The sequence below is a fragment of the Rhododendron vialii genome, chromosome 6a, assembly GCF_030253575.1.
Source record: "Rhododendron vialii isolate Sample 1 chromosome 6a, ASM3025357v1".
Classification (NCBI taxonomy): domain Eukaryota; kingdom Viridiplantae; phylum Streptophyta; class Magnoliopsida; order Ericales; family Ericaceae; genus Rhododendron; species Rhododendron vialii.
In genome coordinates this window covers 6,561,974-6,584,226 of record NC_080562.1, presented here as the reverse complement: position 1 = coordinate 6,584,226, position 22,253 = coordinate 6,561,974, and the positions used below count along the sequence as shown (strand labels likewise).

Below are 22,253 nucleotides of genomic sequence, written 5' to 3'. Positions count from 1 at the left end.
AAAAAATCTCAATAAAAACTTAACCAATCGAGCTCAAACGAACCCAAAACCGAGCCTGTTCACGAACGGGGCTTGGAATCATACTACTCGTATCCAGACCCAGTGAAGAGTCTATCGGACTCTGGATGATGATATTTGCAGCCTCATCATCTTCTCTCCCTGTCCTAAAAACGCCCTGACCATTTCCTCCGATACAACAGCTCTCTACATCTTGCAACAGCAGAACTGAACTAATAAACCCCCCCCCCCCCCCGCGCGCTCTCTCTCTCTCTCTCTCTCTCAACACCGAATGAAGATCAAAAACCCACTATGAATCCTCTCCTCAACCCACCTAAACTCCTCCCCCTCAAACCCCCTTCTCCCCCTTTTACTCCCCACCACAAAATCAAACCCCAATTCCCTCCCCATGCCCTCTCCTTCAAAACCCTCATGACAATTTCCCGCCCGCCCCGGCGCATCAAAGCCGCTGCCGACCACCACGCCCAAAACGATATCGACATGGTCAAGGACAGAGAAGGCGTCTACGCCGCCAAGTCCGATAAAGTCGTGGTCCTCTGGGACCTCGACAACAAGCCCCCGCGCGGCCCTCCCTACGAGGCCGCCATGTCCTTGAGACTCGTAGCCCAACGGTTCGGCGAGGTCGTCGACATCTCCGCCTACGCCAACCGCCACGCCTTCACCCACCTCCCCGGCTGGGTCGCCCAGCAGCGCCGCGACCGCCGCAGCCTCGACGCCCTCGAGCGAAAGGGCGTCGTCCAACCCCCCTCCGAAACCTACTCGTGCGCCGTCTGCGGCCGCAAGTGCAAGACCAACCTAGACCTCAAAAAGCACTTCAAGCAGCTGCACGTTCGGGAGAGACAGAAGAAGCTCAACAGGATGAAATCCTTAAAGGGTAAGAAACGGCAGCGGTTTAAGGAGAGGTTTATTAGTGGGAATGAGAAGTATAATGAGGCGGCTAGGGTTTTGATTACACCGAAAGTAGGGTACGGGCTGGCGACGGAGCTGAGGAGGGCGGGGGTTTACGTGAAGACGGTGGAGGACAAGCCGCAGGCGGCGGATTGGGCGTTGAAGAGGCAGATGGAGAGTTCGTTGAGTAGAGGGATTGGGTGGTTGGTTTTGGTCTCGGACGATTCAGATTTCGGGGAGATGTTGAGGAGGGCTAGGGGGTGCGATTTGGGGACGGTGGTGGTGGGGGACGCGGATAGGGCGTTGGGGAGGCACGCGGATTTGTGGATCCCGTGGAGAGCGGTGGAGAGCGGGGAGGTGTCGGAGGAGGATTTGGGGAGGAGGAGGAGGAGGTTTGTGGAGAGGGAGGATGGGTTTGTTGAGGTTACGAGGTTCGGCGGAGGGGGTGGTTCTGTGGGTGTGGGGGATTTGGATAGTGTTGTTGAGGAACTTGTTTCGGTGAGGACGGATTTTCATAGTGTGGGGAGGAATAATCGGTTTTTTGATGGGGAAGAGGATGGGGAAGAGTGGGTAGTTGAGGAAGGGTACGAGGATTATGATGAAGATGATGAGTTTGTATTGGATAGCGACGATGAGGAAGGAGGAGGAGAGGATGATGGTTTCTTTTGAAATACAAGTAATTATAGTAATCCATTGTCCATTTTGTACAGTAGATTATTGAGATGATATGGGACTACATTGGTGCCAGAGATGTTTTCTTGAATTGGAGTTTGTTGGTCTAGGAGTTATCTTGAAAAGCATTATCGGCCGTCCATGAGGAATGTATCTGGCTGGACTCTGCATTTGGAAGTCCCTAATTTGTTTTCAACTCATGGGCAGTATACATCCACCAGAGAATTGTCCCAGTTTTATCATCTTCTCTTTGTGAAAGCCGATACTCACGGTATGCTGAGTTTTAGTCCTTACATTTTGATCGTGATTTACTCGGAATAAACTGATGCCATTCTTAATTTCTGTGTGACGAATTTTTTGTACAGAGTAAAAAATCTTTGCTTTCGGTACTCTCTTCGTCTTGCTTTATGTAGTTAACTTGTTTACATGCTTTGTTGAAGTTGAACTTGATGTCAAACTGAGTTTTTTGGAGGAGGATATGGCTTTTTAGGCGTTTGTTGTTATTGAGTAGACGAAATGCCCACTTGGTTGCCTTGGAGATGTTTTAAAACCTTACAGAATGAATTTTACTTGTCATTCATACTTCTTGTTTTCCTTTTTCCTTCTATGACGGATCAAGATGAAGAAGAAAGGATGCAAACGAGAAGAGGACCATGCGATCTTTGGTAGTACAAAGTTTGATAACAGTCTTCGCTCTAGCAATATATATGGAGTACTGCTATTTACACCGACCAAACTATACCGACGGCCGCACGCGGCCGCCACCAGACGGCCGATCCGATCCGTCCAAAAATTTACACGAAAAATAGGGCGTTTATTTCAAGCACCCTACACACATCGGATGTCGTTGATTCCTGCGCTGGGCCCCTCGGTTTTTTTTTTATTAAATTTTTGGACGGATCGGATCGGCCGTCCGGTGGCCGAAGACGGCCGCGCGCGGCCGTCGGTACGGTTTCCCTACAAAAGTGGTCGGTACGTATAGGATTTCCGATATATATGAAGGTATAGATAAATGTCGCTCTATTGATCGTATATGAAGGCATAGTACAAGTCTATATGAAGGCATAGTACAAGTCTGATAACGGTCTTATCCGAAAGACATGGTGGTTTACACACGAGCCATTGTGGAAGATATGATCAACAGAGCTGAGATGTATTCTGGTACCCAGAATACGTTTGGAGAGAGAGAGAGGACCCATCCAAACTGTCAAACAATCAAACTGTCAAATGTCCAAGAGAAGACGACCCATCCAACAAAGTTTCCTCTTCAAGAGTCCTAGTCATACTCATCACCGCCCCCTCCATAGCTCCCAATCTCTGCATCTTTCAAAGAATACCTCCAACACTTTATATCACTGCTGCCACTGCTAACAACTACTTCAAAAATCTATGTAAAGATTCTTATGAGGACAACTCCAACACAGACCATCCACAAGGGCTTCACAATTTGAAGATGACAAAAATGATACTAATACTACTACTAGCTTCAGCTTCAAGTATCAATTTCTTGGACAGGAGGAACCAGGAACTTTCCCAAGTCATCCATGTTAAAGCTGTCCTCATTACATCCCAAGGTGAATAATGGAACACTCATGGAATAACAAACAATACCACAACAAAGAAGCTCTTTGCCGAGAAATGAAACTGAAGTTACAAAAATAAATACTAGGAAAAAAAGAAGAAGAAGCTTCACTTGAAATCAAGCCCCAAAAGTACCTTCAAACGGGCTTGGAGAAGAAGTGCTGAAGGGCATAACTAGATAGAACATGGTTCCCTGGTAAACCGTTGAGTACTGCTGCACATAATTTATTTGTAGGATTAGAGCTTGGATGTTCCTTCACTGGCAGCTGCAAAATAAAATTTAGACAATCAATGTGCATGTATTCTAACACCACTAAAGACATCAACAACACAACCCATGTAGTCCTCAATCATTGGGGGTATGGGCGGGGAAGGATTGGAGATAAACCTAACCTTTGGCAATATGCACAAAGTGGCTGCTCTTAGAATACCACAGAAACAATGGCCCCCTATACCTGTTTTGTTGCGGAACCATGCACCCAAATCAAAGCCAAATGGCATCAAAGAAGGCAGGCCTAGACTTTGTGCTCTCAGAATACCACCGAAATAGTGGCCCTCTATACCTATTTTGTTGCGGAACCATGTCCCCAAATTAAAGCCAAATGGCATCAGAGAGGGCAAGCCTAGATACCCAATTCAATTTATGTGCACTAGTAAATAGATGAAAGAAATGGCTAGAAGCCCCATAACGGAGAAGAGCAGCATCAAAAACTAGAAAGCTGAAACTGGAACATCAATTCAACAATTATCATTAATGGATAAGGGCAATGCGGCAACAAATCTTTCGAACACAATGAGGCTGTCCTCATCAAATTCAAAATTGAGGAAGATCTTTACTAAACAAGTTGAGATGATGATCGATGGTAAAGTCGCTCCTGGATGGGGAACGACGCCTTTGATGGGCATATACGAAGCGCTTGCTAATGACTAATGAGTACTGCACATATGCTTAGTTAAAAGGGAAAAAAACAGCATCATTCGGAATCTGACCACAAACAAAACAACAAACATTAATTTTAAGATTCAATTGTTAGATAGGTCATGTCATGAAAAGAAGTAGAGCAGTGTGCCAGTAATCAACCAAAAAACCACAAGATTCACCCACAAAACAGAACCATAGCTAATCACTACAGGATCTGCACCAAAATTAAAAACATCTTCCTATCAACAAGCATCTTTAATGGCGAAATTGCCGCTTGAACTTGAAGCCTCAGTGTTGCCTAAGTATGAACTCGGTTCCACCTCACAACTTTCTTCCTTTACAGACGATTGACAGCTCCTGGTTTCATCCAATGTTCTAGGAAACCTATCCAAAAGATTGCATATGATCAAGGAGAAACATGAAGAAAGTTACCAAGTTAAAAGTTTCACAACTACAAAATATGCCCAATCTATGAAGTGAGAGCTCATCTACATCAAATGGGGAAACGAGGGTAGAGCGACACGTCAAATGACCACATAGAAAGCCTATATAGTGCCAAACGATGAGTATTTTGTAGAGATGGCAATTTGAACCGAACCGATGGGTACCCGAACCGATAACCGAAATTATCCCCGAACCATAACCGAAATTTTCCCCGTGGGTACGGGTATGGTTGGCACATAGGATAACCGAACGGGGTTCGGTTCGGTTCTGGTTCAGTAGATACCCGAACCGAACCGAATTGAACAAGTAAATTACAAAATTACCCCTGCCTATATATATACACACTTACGTTTAGGGTTTTCTAGTCCTATTTGCATTTCTCAGTCTCACTTCTCAGATCTGAGATTCTGAGGTCTCTCTCTCTCTCTCTCTCTCTCTCTCTCTCACAGGAAGCTTCATTGTTCTGTTTTCCTCGATCACTGGCCCTCTCCCCAACCTCGTCAAAACTCTAACCCTTTCAACATAATCAAGTGCTCCGTTTTCTCCTTATATGAACACATTCATCACCCCTCCGCCGTCCATCGTCACAACCCTCCGCCGTTCATCGTCGATCTCGCTCTCTCTGCCGTAAGTCTCTCTCTCTCTCATCTCCAGCGACGACGTGCTCTCTCTCATCTCCGGCTCTCTTCTCAATCCCCAAGTCATCAAACTTTGTGATGTCATTTTGAAGTGAAGAACTGCTGTTTTGAAAATGAATCGGTGTATCTGACTATTTTTCCCTTGACTACTGATTGTTATTTGTTTTATTCGATCAAATCTTTGTTTGGTTTATTACGCATGTATATATTCAATTTGTTCTTCAATATGCCTGCCATAATGGTCTACGATTTACCATTTGATTTTTTGTCTTTGGTTTGAACAGAAATTGAGTAATACTCATCGGTTTTGACTCAGTTTTTTTTTTTTGTTTGGATCAGAATACTAATCGGGTATCCGTTCGGTTCGGGGATTACCCGAAAACCGAATGGCTCGGAAATGGTTTCCTTCTTCCCTCCCTGTTCGGGGATCGGGACGGATATGGGTGGAACTTCGGGTTCGGGGATCGGGGACGGAAAACCCAATTTCCGCCCCGAATGCCATCCCTAGTATTTTGTCGTGTCCACCTGTCCTTAAAAGTATATAAGCCATTCTGCACTTGATTTCAAAGTCGTGGACATAGTAGAAGAGGCATAAGAGTTTTTCAGTGTTTCGTCCATTGCCAATCTTAATTTTAACCCTGACCAAAACAAGAAAGTAATCAGAAATGTAAGGGGCTAACGATGCTGCCCCTACTCCAATGCAGTTATGGGCTGCTTCTCTTAAAGTCCACAGCAGCAAGGCCCTGAAATCTTAGGACCACCTCATGAATCAACATCCCGTAGAATACCATACTTGGCGCTTCTGCCCAAAATACTGAGAGCACCTTCTAGTCAATGTTCTAGAAGTCGCTAGGCGTTAGTCGGGCGGTCGGCCCCTCTTCATTAATCGGTGCATATTAATTAGTAATGCGAATAATCATTAATCCAACCTAATCGGATAGGCCCCGCCAACGATTTATCGGCGATAAATTCCTTGTTTTAGAACACTCAGTTGATCTTTATGCCGACGTAACCATAAACATCCAAAAAGCTCTTTCTGGAATGCTTTGACATTGTGCTTGTGTATAGCCCTCTGCCTTGATCTACAATTGGGTCTCTTGCGTGCAAACAACTTGCAAGTTAAATGAGTTAAATCCTCCTTTCTTTCCTACTCGTGACATTGCTTGACAGCATTTTCATATGGTAAAAAAAATTCGTTCAGAAGTGTATGGGAATTCAGAAATGTGCCGAAAAATGATTTCATGCTACCATCGATATGGATACCAGGAAAAAAAATGAACTCCTATACAATGGAACCCACCTTTTTTGCATTCTGTACATTTCCATCAACCAAGCATTCTAGTTCTAGTCATACTTGTCTAGAAGTACATTACAAGCAGAAGTACGGATGCGTGATGTAAGTGTATCCAAAAGTATCCGATACTTCAAGAATAAAGAAAATTAAATTACAAACTATGGACACGTTTAAGGATTATCAGAAACCTGCCAGTGAGTATCCAAGGAGCATTCGTATCCTATATGGACATGGCACGGATATAACACCCATCTATACAAGTAATCAAGCAAGTCATGCTTCATGGGTCAGATTCCAACCATTATGAGTGCACCCTAGACACTTGTGTATGATCAAGGACATAATCTCAATCCAACATACCTCAGACTACAAAACATAAATAATTATCAAAAGGGATACGGGGATCTGCAACCTCCAAAAACCTTAAATATAGAAGCTCACGTAGCACACGATATACACTATTACTAATCTACAAAAGAAGGAACGACGTCATTTCTATGTTGGAAATATACCTGATAAATCTTTGAACTTTCACAGGAAGAAGCTTCACATTGTCTCATAATCTGTCCTCCAATTAGGAGAGACAAGGGTCTCAACCAAGTTGCCCGAAAATGAAAATACACTTGGAATGCCAGGAACAATCATGATCCTCACTATTTCTTTTTTCGGATTGTACAGAACTAGTTGGTGTCTGTTTGGTTCATCTACTAATATTTCTCCGCTAAAATCTGCTGTCCTTCTGTGCGTTCTTAGCACAAACTCGTTGTCTGCTGACAAACACAACACACTATCTATATACATCCTAGGATTAGCAATTGAAAATTTAGTCCACGACTCTGTTACCCCATACTCATTCATCATCCAAAATCCAATTCCGTAACTATCCGGGAAAATAACCAAACAGAGACAACCCCGAAGAACGTCCATGTGTGAACTGTCAAACACATAATCAGGCAGCTCGATTTTTCTAAAGATCTCATCCGAAAAATTGAAAGCAACAGCATGCATACCACTATCCGAACAAATCCAGTGGAGACGGTCATTAAGGTAAACCCCAAAGTCAGCTTCCAGAAAGAGATCGTGTGAAACTTGAATTTTGCTCCAAGCATCAGTTTTCAGTGAATAGACAGCCACATGGCCCACATCAGTATCAACTTCAGGGGGGTACAGACAATCACAACCTTGTAATCATCCGTACCCGAGTCATAACCGAACCCACGTACAGAATGCCTAAACCCTTCAGGCGAATTGATGTCAGAGAAGGGGTTTCTTGCATTCGCCAGTGAACGGATTCAACAAGAAATTGGATTCATAACTTTTACCGTGAACTAGAAGCAAGCCATAGCAGGGATTTGAAACCCTGCGCCACTCGCCAAACTGCTCGGCCGAAAAAGAATCAAGCTTTTCAGCAGCTGGATTTGCGTCGGCGAGATCAAGGGAGTAGAGAGCGTCGGAGCGGGACCTGAGAAGGGTTTTTTGAGGTTTGTTGGTAGTGATGGTCATGTGAAGGTGGGTTTTGAAGAATTTGGGGGAAGAGATTAGGGATTTCCACAAAGGGGAGACGCACTTGAATCGACAGAGAGACTTTACCGGTAGGAGAGAGAGTATGTGGGCGATGATCTCCGGTGGAAGGTGGCGCCAGAGGGAATCGTCCATGGCCTCACTGTCGGACATGATGGTCTTCTTCTCTTTCCAGGGTTTCAGATTTTGCGGAAGATTTCTCTTTCTAGGGTTTCTTGTGATAAATGGAGAGATCAAGAAAATTTTGTAAAAATTATGCATATTTTGGCCTTGTTTGGTAACCATTTCATTTCCTGTTTTCTGTTTTCATTTTCAAAATTTTTAAAATTTAGAACCGAAAGTTTGTTTGGTTATCTATTTTCATTTTTAAAAATTAAAATGAGTTTTCTAAATTTTTGAAAATTGAAAAAGTACCAAAAGTCTACTTTCACTTCTTCTAAAAATAAAAAACCGGCTCCCAAATCTTGAATGCGTGTTCCGCTTCTGATATAACAGGCGACTTCTCCTTATCTCATCTGAGTCTTTCCCCAGATCCATCGATCTCTCTCGATCCCAAGCGGCTGAAAAGGTCTCTCTCTCTCTCTCTCGATCCCGATATCGATCTCGATCGATCGATCTTTGTACAACACTCCTCGGATTTCGTCGTTTGATCGATTTTTTGATTCGTATTTCTAGATACATTGCATATATATTTGTAACCATGTGCGTACATGCGTAGGACGGATATAGAGTTATATATAAAGAACGCAACTGAATCTGCTTTTGTTGTACTGTACCGCTGTCGTTGGTTGTGCCGTTCATGTATTGAAATGTAAATAATCACCTGATTTCTCCAATGTTATGGTCTAGTTTGTTTGTAATCGTACTTAGTGGCCTAATTCATTTTTGTCGGCTTCGAGTGAGATATTACTCTATTGCTTCGTGAAAATGTTGTTTGCCAAGTACTTTGCTTGTATTTAGGTTTGCAGAATTGATGTGGATTTGCCTCATATTTTCTTTTTGCTGGATTAGAAATTGGCTTTCTAAAATTGATTTATTAGCTATTTTTTGAAATTTGGATTTGGTAATTTGTCGAATCATGTACCTGATTTTGTAAGATGGTTATTGTTGCGGACACCTTTGACTTATTCATGAGATTTCTTGAATCTATAGTTCTACTTCGCCCAAATAAATCTGAGATCTTATTTAGACCAATTGTGGGGTGATTTATAAATAGGAAATGGCTACCAAAGGCAATGTAAGTATCAAGATTGAGGATGGTGATGATGTTGAAGTGAGAGGTGTAGCCGATTCCCTGTGGTCGAAGAAAAATGAAGCATTTTTTATTGACATTATGGAGGAGGAGGTGAAAATAATGGGTAGTAGAGATACCGGGACTTTTCAGATAAAAAGTTGGGCTAGGATGAGGAAGAGTCTTTCTGCTAGAGCTAAATACGAATACTCTGAACTGCAAATAAAAAATAAGTTCAACCAGCTACGCACTATGCACACCAAATTTAAGAGCCTTTGTGACCAAAGTGGCGTTGGGTGGTGTGCAGAAAAAGGTACTGTTACTGCTGATGATACCCTCTGGGAGAAGCTATATAAGGTTAGAAGTGACCTATTCCCTTTTATTTAACTCATGCTTATCAATTAAGTCTGATACATGCCACTTTGTTCTTCACTTAGGTTAATAAGAAGGCCAAGCATTTCAGGAAAAAAGGTTTCCCACACTATGCAGCGATGACCCGAATACTTGGAGATACCACTGCAACAGGATTCAATGCTCACCCATCAGTCCATTCCCCGTCTGGAACAGATAGTTCTGATCCCTCATTCCAACTTAAACAGGACAAAGACGATGCCGAAATAGAAGTAACGGATGTAGTGGTTAGTGGAAAAGGCAAAAAGGTTTTTGATATGAAGGCTTTGAAGACCACTGAGCCAAAGGAGAGTAGCAAGAGTAAGAAGAGGGACTCATTGTTTGCAAACCTCAGTGCATCTTTAAGTGCTCTAGCAGAAAGTAGCAAGAGGAAGGTGGATATCCTTGAAGCAAAGCATAATGCCAAGAGCACTAGTGTTAGTGTGACTTCTCAAGACCATGGTGAGCCACAAGGTTTGTTGGCTGAGTGCATAAAAACTCTTAATGCCATGGAAGACCTAGATGGAGCATCGTATACGAAAGGGATGAAACTACTGAAGGATGACCCTTCATGGAGATCAATATTCCTTGGCATGTCAGAGCAAAGGAAGAAGGACTTCATTTCATATGTGTGAACTTTTGTTTATGGGTGGTTTGGTTTAGGACATGGTTATATAGTTGGTTTGTAAGCTTTTGTGGATTGTAAGACTTATGTGGTTGGTTTGTTTTCTCTTTTTGTTGGACAACTATTTGGATATGGAACTTCTGTGCTTTGTTTTCTTGTTAGACTACTGTTAATGGCACTGGGCAATCTTCTTTTTCAGCAGTTTTTAGTACTTTGTTGGCCTTTTTGCAGTATACAATTCTATCCCTATATTTATCTCCCTTCTTTGTTTCAATTATGTTCTACACAAGATTTTATGTGGCTAATGTAACATTTCATTGAAGGTAATGGAAGTATCTAATGCTCGAAACGATGTCGTTGCTGACTCAGATAACATGGTCTTTGAAGAAGGCCAATCATCAGAGTCTGTCAACAATATATGCAAGTCTGCCGGCCATGTACATGACTATGAAAGCTCAAACACAATCTCTCTCAAGTTGGGGTTAGTTAATTTCTTGAAAGTTATGTCGTGTTTCTTTGAAGTTTGAAGCATCTTTTTTATCGCGTTGGAATAGAAAAAATAGTAATCCTCCCAATAGCAATTGCTCTGAATTTTTGGTCAGGATCTTCTGTAGTAGATGAACTGTTTACTAGGGTGGCAGAAATTGGTTGTTTTCATTTTGTTGATTAGTTCTTGGCTGTGTAGATTTTTTTTCGTTTCTTTTGCTGAGATAGCTTTGTTGGCTGTGTACCTAATGATTTAAATTGCCTAATAAGAACTGAATTTGTTCCATCGGTTAGCCAAGAATTATGACTTCTAAAAGATAGATGGAATAAGGCAAAGCTTTCATTATCTTGACACTTGACATTTAGCATATATTGCGACCAATTAATGGATGCTGTCATTGCATATACTGCTATAATTGGAGGCTTTGATCAACTGCTGCTGCTGCTATACTTGGAGTCTGTTTGGACTTTGCTTGTGCTTTATTTTCTTTTTTGTGTCGTTTGTTTTTTCACAGAATGGCTTTGGTAATTATTGGCTTTCATTCATTCTAAGATGAGTGTATGAACTGTTCTATGAATTCGTTTGAATGAGCTATTGTTCTATGCAAAAATTTGCTTGGGGCAACCTTAATAGCAGCATGTATATCATCTTTTTTGTAGCCAAATGGAGTCTAGCGATGACAGTGACAAGGAATTGGAGTCTGATTCAGACGATGAAACAATAATCACATTGGTTACCCTTGCACTACATGAACATCATCAGAAATACTATAATCGTATTCCATGTCGAACCTCTATATTAAGAGGACACGATTATGTATTAGAGGTTTTAAATGGTCATGATGCAAGGTGTGACGAAGGTTTTCGAATGGAAACACATGTTTTTATTGCATTTTGTGAGGCGCTTAAAGTACACACTGGGTTAAAGCATTCAAGGTACTTAACAGTCCAAGAGCAAGTATGTATATTTTTGCTCGTAGTTGGACACAACAGTAGAAATCGCATAATCCAAGAGCGATTCCAGCATTCAGGGGAAACCATCTCTAAGTATTTTAAACGAGTATTAAAGGCTGTGTGTAAGCTTGGGAAGCTTATCATTCAACCCCCCCCATTTGATGAGGTCCCTCCAGAGATTATGAACAATCAAAAGTACTGGCCATTCTTTAAGGTATTATGATAAGTTTCACTAATCCCTTCTCTGTTTCATATTGCACATGGTATTATAAAATTGTCTAACATTATAGTTACGTTTACTTGTGTCCTTGGCTATAGAATTGTATTGGTGCTATAGATGGTACACATATCGATGCAAAGGTTCCTGCTCGTGAGCAAATTCCATACCGTGGGAGGCACAAGACCACATCACAAAATGTAATGGCTGCATGTTCATTTGATATGAGATTTACTTACGTCTTGTCGGGTTGGGTGGGAACGGCAAATGACTCACGAGTGCTTTGTGAGTGTGCGAATAATCCAGCAATGGAATTTCCCATGGCACCTCTAGGTAAGTACTTCTCTAGTTTTTTTAGTGACAAATTAGTAAATTGTGAACACATATGAGGTCTTGCTGCCATGTTCTTTCAGTTTTTCAGGCTTATTTTTGGCATGTGATCGATTAATTTGTCACCTACTTTATAGGTAAGTATTATGTGGTTGATTCGGGGTATCAAAATATGCCTGGGTTTCTAACGCCATACAAGGGTGAGCGGTACCACTTGTCCTTGTTCCGTGGACGTAGACGATTACCTACGAAAGAAGAAGAATGGTTCAATTATCGTCACTCGTCCCTTCGCAACGTGATAGAGCGCTGCTTTGGTGCATTGAAGGCGCGATTTCCTATCTTGAAACAAATGCCTAAAGGCTTTAGTGTGCGGACCCAAAAATATTTGCCAACCGCTTGTTGCACCGTCCACACAACAAGGAAGATTTGATTGTTGAGAGTGAACAAGGCCGTAGGAGCTCTTCTCAACAAATCAATGTAACCCCCGCTCAATTGCGAGAAATGGCTAGAGTTCGCAATACTATTGCCCGCCAAATCTTTAATAGCCAAAGGCTTTGATGCATTGGTGATGTGATTTTCCTTTCAGTCCTGTTTGTTGTCTTTGATTTACAGGCTTAATGCTTGTTCCTAATAGTTGCATTCTGATTCACTGACCTTCCCAGGCAATAGGCCTTCTCTCAATTCTTCTACTTCCATCATTGAGTGCTTACAATATTGGACAGGTTTGTGGGCAATTTTTTAATGCTTTCGTTTGCCACAGAATCGGTAGAACTCATGTTTTTGTACTTTCCTTGCTTGCTTTTATGAGACTATGAGAGTGATCGGAGTGGTTTGATTCAATTTGACATTAGATTGGTTTGATTCAGTTTGACGTTAGATTGGTGTGATTCAATTTGAATTGTCCAATGGTAGAATTGTTCTACCCCGTATCTCTCTCTCTCTCTCTCTCTCTCTCTCTCTCTCTCTCTCTCTCTCTCTCTCTCTCTCTCTCTCTCTCTGTTGTATCGTATGGGAATTAGTGGAGAAATTACAAGACATTTTTAAGAAAAGTAAAAACTGGTTTTAGAAATTCTTTTTTTTTTTTAAAAACAGGTTGACACAAACATATTTTCTGCTTTCACTTTTTTTTTAGGAAAAGTAGAAATTGATTTTAGAAAACAGAAAACAGAAAACAGAAAAGTGACAGTATTACCAAACATAGCCTTTACAAGTAAAAATATGAGTAAAAATCATTTAGGAATGAAAAGAGTATTTTTTTTTTTAAACCTCGTTTTGGTCTATTTTGGAATTGCATCACCCAAACTGTTGATCTTATACATTTTTCAGAGTGATCTATCTACAAAAATAATTTATCTTTTTACAAAATAATATATTTTATATAATGAACAGCTCAAGCTAAGTATGTTTAACGGTCGGTTAAATATGTGGTGCTCACAAGACTATTAATGTTCGTTCGATAAAGATGCTTTTTGGCATTTTTGTTTTAAAAATAAGTTTGAAAATAAGAAATTTGGAGAAGTAACCTTATCTTGAGGGAGCTGATCCCAAGTACACGCTCTCTTCCTTCTCATTTCTCATCTCATCACACAAATATTCTGTAGTTATTTCCCACATCAGGATCCGATTTTTAGCATGAGACACAATTATAAAGACCAATTTCAAAATGAACAATTGAGTTATAATGTTGAATAATGTGATCCCATTTCCCCTCGTTTGTGGGGATCTTTAGTTCTTCCGAATTAGAAAACCGATCGCAGAGCACAAAATTATATCCATTTTATCTCTGATTTTTATTTTGTTAGACTCCTCAAGTAGATCGTATGCCAGAAAAAAGGTAAAGGTGACATGTAGTTAAATTGAAGTTCTCAATACGGCAAGTAATTTTTCAAGACGGACACGGTCAAACATGGACATGACAACACGTGAATAGGTACAGTAGTTCTTTTTATCTGCATGCACGAAAATAGAAACCATTTCAAATATGGAAGTGGGAAACTAAATTAGTCCACCATCCAACGAAAGAAAATACAAACTAATAGTTCTAAAATCATTGTAAAAAGATATTTATGAAGAAATTGCATATTTTGGGTTACGAAGTTCGCAAGGTTGAAGCGATACATTGATCAATCAGGATACAACAAAGTAACCCACAAGCGAGTTGAGATAGTATAACTTATGAAGAAAGGAAAGTGAATTGAGATGATAAATAAATATAGGTCCAATATTCCAGTGCATGACATTCTTGATGCTAGGTTGAGTGCAGAAACGAAACCATAAAACAGAAACTCAAAGGAATAAGTAAATAAGTAAAACATGACTTCGAATCCAAAATCTCCATGATAGATCGCTTGCTAAGGAAGCGAAACTGTATCCAACAAAACAAAATGAATGATCGATGACTATGGTGTCCCAAGTAACAACATTTGGTCGTCAGAGACTCAGAATCAACAAAACAACCTCAAATTACGCAACTTATCAATGCATTTGCGTAAACATGATATCAATCTGCAACCTGTCAGTGCATTTTTGTAAACATGAAATCAATCTGATCATGCCTCAAGGAGATGAGGATGTTTTACCTTGTCAGCAGAAAAATCCCTTCCTCTGACCTTTTTTACCTTTGACCTCTCTCTTTCCAAGATGTGGTTTCAATTGTTTAGATTCAATTAGGGCAGCATCGCTATTTCAGATAAGTAGTGGTAGACTGGTGAAGAAGTTAGAAATTTGAAGAACAAAAACACCAACCACCAAAAAAGAGATGGGGAGAAAACAAAGAATTAAAGATACAAAATGTCTGTAATCTTCTTGTAGTAGCTCCGTGCGGTAGATGGATCTTTGAAAATTGGAAAACTATGAAAGGGATGGAGTATTTTTTCTTTCTTTTTCGACGTGTTCATGAACTTCATTGATAGAAGAGTAAAATCTACCCGTTTAGGTACATCACAAAGAAGAAAACTACCAATGGACACTAACAGAACAGTAATGGAATAACAAACCACCACAACAAAGCAGCTCCTAGCTATGAAATGAAACTGAAGTTACAAAAATACATATATAAAAAACAGCTTCAGTTGAAATCAAGCCCCAGAAGTGCCTTCAAAAGGGCTAGTAGATGAAGCGCTGAACAGATATATCTTGCTAGAAACATGGTTCCTCAGCAAAAAGTTGAGTACTGGTGCACAGAGTTTAATTTGCAGGATTAGACTATTAGTGTGTATGTATTCTAACTCAGCTAGAAACATAATAGCCCTTTAGACGGCGAAAGAAATGGCTAGAAGTCCCGTGCTTATTGGAGAAAAGTAGTAGCAAGAACTAGAAAGTTGAAACTCTGAACATTAATTCAAGCCTTCCAATTATCATTATTGTTTAAGCGAATGAGAGCAATGCAGCAACAAATCTCTGACATTCAAACCACACTAAATAAGTTGAGATAAATGGCATAGACAAGTAGGTGGAGGAACTTTTCCTCCTTACAGCAGGCAAACACAAGAAATTTGGGTTAATCTGGCAGATAAATATCATGTGTTTAGTTCACTTGAATGGAATGTTCTTTCAGACATTTGAATATTTGATTCATTAAACGAAAATGACTAGATGCACGTTATGAATGGAATCATCATTGACTATTTTAGGTGGCTGAGCCTTTCCACTTTTCTAGGACACGGTGGGCAATGTAAGAAATCGAGGTTAATCTAGTAGATAAAGAACTTACGTTTGTTTTTGGTTCACTATAGTGGGATGTTCATTCCGTCATTTGGTTCCTTAAAAGAAAATGGCATACATAATGAAAGGAATCATCCTTCACACTTATAGGAAGGGTCATTCCATTGCCAAGCCAAGGAATGATGATTCCGTTCCTTCCTAAATCTTGCCAAACACCCACACACTACCTTTAATTCTCACTGGAAAAAGTAATACCACTTACACACTACCACAGGAAGACCTCCAATTTCTCAAGAAGTTGCATTTCTTATACAAAACTAAAGATGTTATGCCCAACGGATTGCCAAACTTAAGGATTAGGAGGCAGCGAGATCTCTTGATGCAAATACTGGTATCCAGACTTACTAGTTGAGCCCACTACTAGTGAAAGGCCCAATGACTTTTGCAGGAGTAACCATGATCTTTCTTTCAGAGGCTGGGCAGAGGGCTGTCTTGCTAAGGAAAAAGACCCTCTTTAAGGTCTCAGATTAGAGAGATGCCAAAATAATCGCATAACCAAAAAAACCTCAATTTTAGGCAATGAAAGTAGGAAAGATAGGTCACATTGGGTTCCATCCAACAAGTCCTGAGGACAAGACTGTTAATGAGTTGAGACTCTGACATCGTCACTCCCAAGTGCCAATAAAAGGTGAACAATCATACGCGGAACCCATTGTCTCATTGAGATGCAGTGGCCAAAAGGTCATCGAATTTTTTCAATACGTTCAAGGAAATTCAAGAATTAATTGCTTTTAAAACTTGGAGATAGGGGATGGCGCTTGGCAGTTGTTCTACAAGGCCAAAAGTAAGGAAGACTCCTTCTATAAAAATAGAAGGACTTTGCTTAGTAGCAAAAAACTTTCATATCAAGAAAAAAAGAAGAAGAAGAAGAAGAACAAACTTATGTGGGGCCTACAAACTATGTGCTTTGTGTACTCACGTATCTGCCCCACTTGGACTTGAACAGACACCTCCTCTTGGTGGTGGGGAGATAACACTCAAACTAACAGCCATGGTGCCTCTGCTTTACTTCTCTGTAGTGTTAATAAGTATCATTTCCCATTGTCGTCATCATCAATTTTCTCACATTCATTTCACTGAATATCAAGGCTCACAATAATAGGAAACATATATTCTCCGCAATAAAATAGCAAGAGAGATTAACCCCTTGAGGCAACCACTGAGGTCAGGGGCTGAAGTTGAACCACCTCCTCGGTCAACTCCATTTGGTTCATCGGGGAGCTTACAACCATCGGCATAAGCTTTTCAATATCTAGTTTTCTCTCACGGGAGGTAAACATACCGGTTAGCATCTTTTGGTTACATGGTAGGTGTAAATTGTCTAATGCTTCCTTTGTTAGGTGGTCTACTTCTGGTAATTATTGGGAATTTGAGATGGTAAACAGGGATGTGTGTGCTTCACATAAGAACTATAAGATGGAAACTTTTATTCCATGCTTTGATGCGTTTAATAAATACGAGTAATAGCATGAAAATTTCGAAGCCAATGACCTGTTCCTGGATTAACGCTTGGAAGTGCACTTCAAATGTTGTCTCACACTGTTGGGAATCTCATATTGCTAGAGTAGTTACAGCCCCTTTGGATGGAGTGATTTCATGGAAAAAGAAAGGAAAGAGTTATGGTTTCATTAGAAATTACTCATTTGGATTTAACATTTTGGGGAGAAATGGTGAGAAAAAAGAATGAAAATGAAACGTTTTGATTGGCCCTTCCCCTTTCTCATCCAATCTCACCAAAAATGGTGAGATTTGGAAAGAAATGGCTCTCCTTTCTTTTCTCTTCCTTTCTCACCATCCAAAAGGGGGTGTTTGTTGGCTGGTTTCTAGTGATGATGCTTGGCCCTGCCACAGTCCTCAGAGATGCATGCCATAACCAGAACCATTAGCTTTAGACTTGTTACCACTCTTGCTTGCATTACTTGCTGGCCTTTCAGGTGACTACTCTTCCTTTCCCTCAGTTTCTTCCACCTCACTAGAGCCATTTTTAAACTTCTTACCACTTATGTTTTCTTTACCCATGGACTTGCTGGCTGTTTTCGGAGCGGTAGTTTTTTGGGCGTCTTCAGAGTTAGTTTTTCGGGTACCCGACTTTGGCTTCAAGCCGGTCTTTGGCGTGCCACCATCGTCTTTGGATTTCCCATCTGCAGTGGAGCCATCAGCATTAGATTTACGACGAGCTTTTTTAGAAAGACCCTCAAATCTACCATCCCTAGCATCCTCAGTTTTATCACCAGACTTGTTATCCGAAAATTTGGCATCAACTCTGTGCATCCATGGGTGTCATGTTATAATAAAAAAGACATTGACAAGTTAGCCCAAAGGGTCTGCAAGTCCATTGGATGTTTTAGACGAGCTCTAAAAAATGGACATCTTCGATTCTTGAAGCCGACCCAAGAATGTAGACTTTGGGAACTTTGGCTTCAAGCCGGTCTAGTCCCAAAGTCCTCACCTTCAAACACTTTTTCCATCACCCAACGCATGTAGACCCCTAACCACTTTTGTGGTCAACATTTTTCATATCCATATACCTATCTGTTGGCTGGTCTATGTATGGCTGCTGTTTCTTGTCAAAGGGGTTCTACCGTTCTAAGCGCAAGTGCCCCCTGAAGTGAGAGAAAACATTGTCATTCCAGGTTTTGACTAAACAGTCCAGCCCACTAGCTAGGGAAGGCCGACAAGTACATGATGATAGCTTTTTACCTTTTCTTTCTCCTAGTGGGGTTGCCGTGGGAGGTGCAGGTGCACAATCATGGAGGATGTGATTTGGCCTGGCCTCTCTAGAAAAACTACGGTCTGGTACTAATGCTGAAACTCTTTTCTTATAGATAGATGGAGAACAATATTGCTAAATTCCTCTTTAGATTTTTGGATTAGTCGATTGGGTTTAGTTTTGATTTACCCATCAGAAGTAGTAGTTATCCTTGATCATCAGAATGAAGTAGTAGTTATCCTTGATTTTGCATGTATAAAACGAAAACTTCGTTCTTGACTTCAACTTGTTGGAACATAAACTTGATTTAGTATTTTTGTCCAAGAAAATAAAGTTCAAAGAAGTCCAAAACAGAAGATATTTGAAAAGGAGATATAAGTATATCATTTCTAAGAGAGTTGTAGAATATCTAGATTCTAGAAGAAGTTTAGAAAAGTCTTAAGAAATATCCTAAATATTTGTTTTTAAGTATTTATCACATGTATAAAATCTAGAACATACCTAAATCTTGTACAGAAGAAATTTAGAACCTTCCATGGGGAAGGATAAATATAGAAGAAATTTAGAACCTTCCATGGGGTAGGATAAATATAGATGGGTGCCAAAAAATTTGTGTTTAAGTGTAATACAAAATGTTTACTTCCCCACTCTAATCTCAACTCTCAACTCTCAAGTACACTTCCCTCTTCAGAAAAATCATTCCAACACGAACACCCACCATTGTTACTCTGTGGATTATACTTCGGACTTCCAAGTTATCATGCTACAACCGAAGCCTTACACTTGGGACAACCTTTACTACGACGCAACGTTGGGTCGCAAGCATTTATCTTCTATCAGTGCAACCCTATCATATCACAAAGGTTTTTGTTTCTAATTCTATCTTGCAAAGTTTTACCAGGACATGCAGTCGCCCTCAGGCGAAAAGGTTGAAGGTTGTCCCTTAGGACACTTATCTTGTAATAAAAAGTTCAAAGCACAAATAATGGTTATTGGGCATGGGGTATCTAATTTGATTGGTAGATTTCTATTTTAACTGAACTTGTAACGCCTCGAATTTTGGGCACGTTAATGAGGCATTTATTACATAATAAAAAGAGTCTGGCTCATTATTACATCATAAATACTTCATAAATAAGGGTACATTAACAAAGAAGGAAACTAGGGTTCCTAACACTACTCTGCTTGCTCTTCCATCCTAGCAAGCTCCTCTGCTCCAAAAGCTTTCACGGTGAACTGTTCGTTTTGAACATCTACAAGGTCTGACACATTATACCGGCGTCACCACCAATATAATATGTCAGGATCACCAAAAGGTAATACCGTGAGCTGCAACGCTCAATAGAAAAATCCTTACCCGCCAACCTTAACTTACAAACAAGGCTATAATAACACATCAATTTCTATATGATACGTATATACACAGTAACAATGACACATCCACATTCATTAATCAACTATCGTTGGTGTCCAAGATTCTCTTTGTTTCTCCTACGCAACTCATCGTAGACCGTGTCAATATTTTCACATTTCATAAACGTATCACCTTTTCAAAATCATTTGTTTAACACACCCAACCTCGGTTCCGCCGTTCCGGTCTTCCGAGTATCCTCACAATGGTTCCGCCGTCCCGGGTTCCCATTGGCACACAAAACTTGCATTGGCTCCTCTCCGCGGATAACCAAGCCATATTACCAATGAGGCTACCACGTCCGGCCCCATTGGCAATCTTCACAATGGGCTACCAAGTCCGGCCACATTGTGGTTTTCACAATCCATGCAATGGGCTACCAAGTCTGGCCACATTACGAGTTTTCATACACACAACGAGCTAACAAGTCCGGCCATGTTGCGGTTTTCACAATCCACACGATGGGCTACCACATCCGGCCACATCGCGGGTTTCCATACACACAATGGGCTACCAAGTCCGGCCACATTGCGGTTTCAAAACACATCTCATTATTATCCACACCCTAGGTGTCATGTTTCTACTTTCTCGATTCTCATGTCTCGTTACATGCAAAGACTCCGCGGTAGGACAAAAATAAGCATGAATCATTCTAACAAGATCATCCAATTCTATATTACTTATCACGCTAAATTACCACTTATAGCATAACGCCACATGTACGGACGCCTTTGGAGTGTATCACTTATGCTTATTCAAAGCACAACGCCACATGTACGGACGCCCTTGGAGTGAAATCACTTATGCTTTATCACACCACAAGTAATACAAGCAATTCATATATGCATACTCATAATCATATTAAAGATCAAAATACGAATACTTGGATTCACATGATAAATAACCTACGTATTCATTGAGTAAATATGGTACCTATATTATACTTAGGAATATAGATAAGAAATTCCTACTTTATACTTGGGGTGGAAGATAAGGAGATCCTACCTTACTTCTTGGCGGTAGTAACGGCTACGGAAGGTTAGTCAGCGGTCGGACGGAGTAACTTCCTACGGTCTGCTTCCGGTAGCTTCGAAAGAGAATGGTCTCTCTTGAAACCTAATCTTGACTAACACTACTCTACTTATGGATCAAAGGGTGGTCGGGTGGCGGTTTAGTGGCGGTCTTGGATGAGTTTCTTGAAGAACTCAAGAACATGAAGAACAAGGAAAGAACAAAGGAAATTCTAGAGAGAAGGAAGAGCAAGGCTTGAATGTGTGAGTTCAATGCTTGGAATGGGGTCCTATTTATAGAAAAAATCTTGGCTCTCTCTCCCTCTCTAAGGCCGGCCCTCTCTCTCTCCAAATCCTCCATGGATTTGCTCCATTAAGTCATCAAATCACCTCACATGTCAAGCCATGCCTTGCCCAATCATATCCTAGGTGTAAGGCTATAGAATCAAGTAAGATCTTTAGGCTTTTTAGGTGAATCTAGGTAATTATAACCTAGGTCTAGCTTGTAGTCAAATCTTAGGCTAATAAAGGCTAGGTTAATGGCCCATCATAGGTTGTCTTTAGGCAAAATAGACTTAGGCCTAATAAGGTAGCTTGCATAGCTAGGTTAGTCCTTGGATTGGACTATGAGAGATTTGTTGGAAGATTTGGAGACAATGGTACAAGATTTGGCTTTAAACAAATCATAGAAGTACAAAGGAGAGTTAGTTTTGGCTAGGAAAAAGATTCACCCAAGGGTTTGAAAAGATGAAGAAAGATCAAGGAAGGTACTACAAAAATCTCTCCTTCTCTCTCTCCTATCTCTCTCTCTCGGCCCATCTCTTTCTCTCTCTCTCTCTCTCTCTCTCTCTCCCTAGTACACACACACACACACACACACACACACACACACACACACACACACACACACACACATATATATATATATATATATATATATAAACAAGAAGAATAAGTAAAAAGTACCAAGTACTAGATTTACCAAATCAAATACCCAATAAAGAATTCCAATAAGGCACATGTCCCATTAAATAAATAAACTAGTGTACTAATGTACTCTAGGAAGATCAACTCCCCAATAAATTAATCCAATCGGGTACAAAATCCCAATATAGAATAATAAAAGGGCACTACGAGAATCTTAGACCTTAAAGGCTATTAAAGCTAATAAGTACTTTTATAATAAAA

At 40.5% G+C, this 22,253-nt stretch overlaps 2 protein-coding genes and 1 long non-coding RNA gene across 3 annotated transcripts; 2 read left to right on the top strand and 1 right to left on the bottom strand.

Moving 5' to 3' along the window:
- Window positions 1–55: 55 nt before the first annotated feature.
- On the top strand, window positions 56–1,967 carry LOC131331235 (uncharacterized). Its single transcript, XM_058365119.1, has one exon. It carries the CDS (start codon window positions 310–312, stop codon window positions 1,573–1,575), a length of 1,266 nt encoding a protein of 421 aa, XP_058221102.1. The 5' UTR covers window positions 56–309; the 3' UTR covers window positions 1,576–1,967.
- Window positions 1,968–2,902: 935 nt separating this feature from the next.
- LOC131331238 (uncharacterized) lies at window positions 2,903–8,228 on the bottom strand. Its single transcript, XR_009201338.1, has 2 exons — window positions 6,970–8,228; window positions 2,903–4,465 (listed from the first exon to the last, which is right to left on the bottom strand). It is a non-coding gene; the product is annotated as an uncharacterized LOC131331238 (long non-coding RNA).
- Window positions 8,229–9,023: 795 nt separating this feature from the next.
- LOC131328316 (uncharacterized) lies at window positions 9,024–12,641 on the top strand. The gene is made up of 5 exons (XM_058361273.1): window positions 9,024–9,566; window positions 10,548–10,705; window positions 11,371–11,878; window positions 11,983–12,214; window positions 12,349–12,641. Exons 1-5 carry the CDS (start codon window positions 9,198–9,200, stop codon window positions 12,639–12,641), a joined length of 1,560 nt encoding a protein of 519 aa, XP_058217256.1. The 5' UTR covers window positions 9,024–9,197.
- Window positions 12,642–22,253: the final 9,612 nt, after the last annotated feature.